Source organism: Colossoma macropomum, unplaced genomic scaffold (genome assembly GCF_904425465.1).
Source record: "Colossoma macropomum unplaced genomic scaffold, Colossoma_macropomum, whole genome shotgun sequence".
Taxonomy (NCBI): Eukaryota; Metazoa; Chordata; class Actinopteri; order Characiformes; family Serrasalmidae; genus Colossoma; species Colossoma macropomum.
Window position 1 is genome coordinate 18,323,514 of NW_023494786.1, and position 4,974 is coordinate 18,328,487.

The window sequence follows — 4,974 nt, forward strand, 5'->3', positions numbered from 1 at the left end:
TCTAACACTCCTGATGCAGCACATGAGGAGCTTGTTAATTAGCTAATGAGCTGAATCAAGTGTGCTAAATGAGGAAAAGCACAACAACGTACATAGTGTGAGGTCCACAGGGCTGTGATTAGGATCTCTTGTTTTAACTGATGCACTCTGTTCAATTTATAATTTTCTCAGATGTAAAATGTTTTGTAATGTAAACAAAAGACATATATACATTATAACTAAATATGTGAAATTAGGACATAAAAAAACAGATGCCATTTGGGACTGACAGACATTGAAAATACAGAATCAAAAGTCTAAGCCAAAACCTCTTGTTCTAAAATGAACGATAAAATAGCAATGCAATAATCAGAGTGAAGGTTTATTCCTGTGTCCTTAATCTCTGTCTACCTGAAAAAAATACTGTCACCTGTTATTAAGACAAATCGTCATGGCAAGTGCAGCTACATTTAATATGGAAGACAGCTGACCAGTCACAAAACCACTCACAAATGAATATTTCAGTGGAGGCCAAACCTTTTAACTTACTGAACTGCCTTGTCTGTGTGTGCTGAAACTGAAAGCCTGACTCTTGAAGATATTCTTGTAGATGTCTCAAGAGTTTCTGCCTGTTCAAAGGTCAATGGGCACTAATTTTATTAATTTTTAGATATTTAATTAGGACAACTCTAATTTCTCTTGTTCGTATCCCATAGATTAGTGGGTTTACACAGGCAGGAATAAGGAGGTACATTAGACTGCTTAGCACACGCACATCACGTGAAATTGTAGTTACTCGATACCCGATAAATGCACTAACAGCACTGAAATAGGCAACTGCTATGGTCATTAAATGAGAGCCACATGTCTGAATGGCCTTTTGGCGAGAGTCTCCTGAAAGAGTCTTAAAAATGACCACGAAGAGAACAGTGTAGGAGGCCACTATAAAGGCACAGTCAGTACTTGGAATACTTAAACCAATGATACCTGCTATATAATTCTTAGAAACATCACCGCAGGCCATGTTAACAACTGATGTGTGTTCACAGAAGCAGTGGTAAATTAGGTTTGATTTACAAAATGGAAGTGGTGCAACCAGACCAACCATTCCGACTACATACACAATATTACGGATTACAAGTATAGAGCAGAAAAGGAGAGATTTGGTCAGGTTTACAAAGTCATGGTAACGCAAAGGGTACATAATAGCAAATAGTCTGTCAACAGTCATCCAAAGTAAAATGCTTGACTGAAAACACCCTGCAAGATGAACAACAAACATCTGAATGAGACATTCATTTTTAGTAATTAGATTCAGGCCAAACACAAAACTAACCAGCATCCTGGGAACAATGAAAACTGGCACAGCGAACCCAAGAGCTGCAATTAGTGCGATCAGAATGTACATGGGAGCATGCAGAGTGCTCTGCTTCCAAATGACCAAGATCAGAAGATAGTTAGCCATTAACGCGTAAACTAAGATGATGAAAAAGGGGATGAAGAGCACAGGCCGGTATGTCTGCAGATCTGTAAATCCAATTAAATGGAATTCAGAATGTGAAAAGTTGTAGGTTGGTCGGTAATCCATTCCTTGAATTGGACTGTGAACCTCATAAACAGTTATTATATAAATGTTAGCATTTCATTATGACCAGTAAACAAAATATGTCTGAAAAACTCAGAAGTAAACAAAATCTGTGGCAAGTTTTCTAGAAGCACAGTAACACAAGCACTGCAGCAGTACAAATGTATAGGATTTAGTAAGACTTACCAACAACTTAAGATCATACTAATACAACAATGCTTTTGAAAAAAATAGGTCCTGTATAATGTGCTTACAGTAATTCAGACCATAATAATATGATGTGACTACTTCGTGATGAAATTAGATGTCTACCACAGAATCCAATCAGTTAAGAATTATATCTATAAACAAGTATTTTCACTACGTCTTTGTTACACAACGATTTATAAGAACGTTCAAAGAAAAGTTGCATATGAAAAGAGCAAATGAAAGTGAATGCAATCCTTAATAAAACTTACTGTAATTGCTAAGTGTATTAGTTCCACAAAGGCCTTTTATTTGCACAGTGGAAGCAGAGTAAATGAGCTGTGAGCTCACCTGAGGTTAAACAAGAAGCCAAATGTCTTGAGAGAACATGACACATTTAATCAGTCCAGAGCCAATTAAATCACTTTCTAGTGAAAACAAATATGTTTAATTAATGACCTGGGTTTCCATTACTATGACATGTTAGTGGAATTAAAATGGAAACAGACTGATGTTCAAAACCTTATGCTGTAAGTTACATCCTAGTTACAGATGTCATGTTGTTCCATCTGTTTTAACTTTAGCCTAAATTGGCTGCAAAAGGAAAATTTCTTAACATTATGTTGTTGTGTATCAAATCATTGTCTGTAGTTTATTGCCATTAATATTGTAACTAAGCCAGTACATTGCTATATGAGTGCCCCTTATCATTACCCAGAACTGACCCCAACCTACAGTAAAGGTAATTTATTTATGATGACAAATATAATTTCAGTGAAAGCTAATCCAGACATTAGACCAAGAAGAGAATGTATGCAGCAAGATTAAATAAGGCATGAGTCACTCACTCCAGCATTTCTGACTACATAATGGTACAGTAATAACCCAGCAGTTGTTTGGGGGCCCTGAGCAGCTGCTTTATTTTGTAGAGCTGGAATGGAATAGTGCTCCTACTGATTTGAAGCATATTCTTCAATTGATTTGAAGTAGTGCTCAGCTTTTAATAGTCATAAATGAATACTGAATTCAGTTGATGTGTGTGGTCATCTTCAAACATGACTTGGCCAATCAGATTTTACAACTGTTTCATTCAAAAATCAAGTTTAATCACATTTACACTACATTTTAGATTTTATCAGCGGGGGAACATGATGGCACATGATGGGTTTTGAAATTTTCAACTAGTTGGTGTGGTATCAGTCTGGTTTCAGGTTTGTTTCCAAAAATAGTTTATAAAAAATGGGATAGCAAATATAAAATAAACAGTCTGTTAAAGCTATAAAGATAAATGTCAAACATTATAAGTGCATGAAGTTATACTATCTATAATAATAAAACCGTAGTATTTACAAAATCGCTAAAGATAAAATATATGATTGCAAAAGTAGGCGAAAAAAGGAGTGAAAGTGATTGGTTGAAACCATTCACTGTGCTTTGTAAGTACACAATGTCTAAGGAGAAAATTAATGGGATTTTTACTTTCAGAACCAGAGCCACTCAAAAAGTGGGCGCACTGTTTAGTTCTATTATGGGGCCTTTAAAAGCAGTTAGGCAACAGTAACTTGCCGATCGTCTCTGCTGTGTGTGATCTGCTGAGTAAAATTTGCAGTATTTTCTGTACAGCTTAAGTCAGCTGGTGGTTAATTGAGTTATGAAAACTCTGCTATAATAATGGAAAATGGCTTGTTTTTATTAATATGTAAAGCAAGTGGGTGTAGCTTTAGAAATGACTTGTAGTTTCTCTAGTAGGGAGCGCCATTAGCATGCAAGTCGCCATAAATCTGCAAAAGAAGTTCATGAGCGCACATTTGTGGTAACATCTATTAAAACTACAGGTGAAGTATTTTTCAAAGAATTATTATTATTAACAGTTATTTATTATTAACAGTTAATGTTTAGAAAAGCATATAAACTAAAACTACAATATAAAGAAGGTCAAAGCAGATATTGTGATTTTTTTTAGATATCACCCAGGCCCATATCAAAAAGTCACTGGAACAGTTATCCTCTGTGCTCAGAACCATTCTGCCCTGCAGTGGAAAAGAGGCCAATCAATCTATATGTCACAAAGAACCGTGAAGAGTCGCGAACAGAATCCATTCTAGAGCTGGACCAAATCCGCCAAACAGATATGAATGTTAAGGCTCATTTATGCTCAACTTTAAATATATGGATACAAATGGAGCCTTCTGTCCATACTGTGTTTATTTTGTCTGTATTTGTGCACATTCTCTGAAAGCTTATGGATACGGACGAAATGGAGCAGTACCACAGGAAGCAGAAGGGGCAGTTTACACAATAGTTTACGATGCCAGTTTCTCTCATTGGTGATATAAGTGAAAAGAATTATCCGTCCACATGTCAAAAAGTATTGAATGGCTTTACAGACCACCACAGTCTACACTGTTGTCTCTTTCATAGCAAGAACATTGCTATGACCTCCTCCACCATCGTCATGTTTTTTGTTGTCAGAAACTTTTTACTCTAGACTGCCCTCTAGAGGGTGTACTGCTTAACATCCATGCAAATGTAAAGGACACATGTGGGCAATGATAGTTACAGCATTTGAAATGAACATGTTCTTTTTCATACGTAAAGGGAGTGTAAATGAGCCGCGTTCACATAAGAAGTGGTAAATTAGGTGTCATTTACAAAATGAAAGTGGTGCAACCAGACCAACTATCCTGACTACATACACAGCATTATGGAAGTATAGAGCAGAAAAGGAGCAAGTTGTCAGGTTTACAAAGTCATGGTAACGCAAAGGGTACGCAATGGCAAAAAGTCAGCCAACAGCCATTCAAAGTAAAATGGTTGACTGAAAAGAACACTTGTAGAGTGCTTTGCTTCCAAATTACCAAGATCAAAAGATAGTTAGCCATTAACACATAAACTAAGATGATGAAAAAGGGGATGAAGAGCACAGGCCGGAGATCTGCAAATCCAGTAAAATGGAATTCAAACTGTGAAAAGTTGTGGGTTGGTTTCTAATCCATTCCTTGAGTTATACTTTGACTGTAAACAGCTGAGCATTTCTCAGAACAGTTTAAGATATTTGAAGTATACTTTCTAAAACTCTCGAACTTCTACATCTGGTAACTGTTAATGATATTTTAATGACATTGCATCATGAAAGCCAATTCTTAATAATATTAAAATAAATGCCCAGTACCAGAAAATAAGAGATATAGCAGCATTCTTTGGGTAGGCTTCTTATTAAGGGG

At 36.2% G+C, this 4,974-nt stretch overlaps 1 protein-coding gene across 1 annotated transcript; it reads right to left on the minus strand.

The window, feature by feature from the left end:
- Positions 1-619: 619 nt before the first annotated feature.
- On the minus strand, positions 620-1,567 carry LOC118827634 (olfactory receptor 52I2-like). The gene has a single exon (XM_036599071.1). It carries the CDS (start codon positions 1,565-1,567, stop codon positions 620-622), a length of 948 nt encoding a protein of 315 aa, XP_036454964.1.
- Between the last annotated feature and the right edge of the window lie 3,407 nt (positions 1,568-4,974).

Coding starts and splice junctions, on each gene's coding strand:
- LOC118827634 (XM_036599071.1), bottom strand. CDS start 1,567: ATGGATTACCGACCAACCTACAACTTTTCACATTCTGAATTCCATTTA.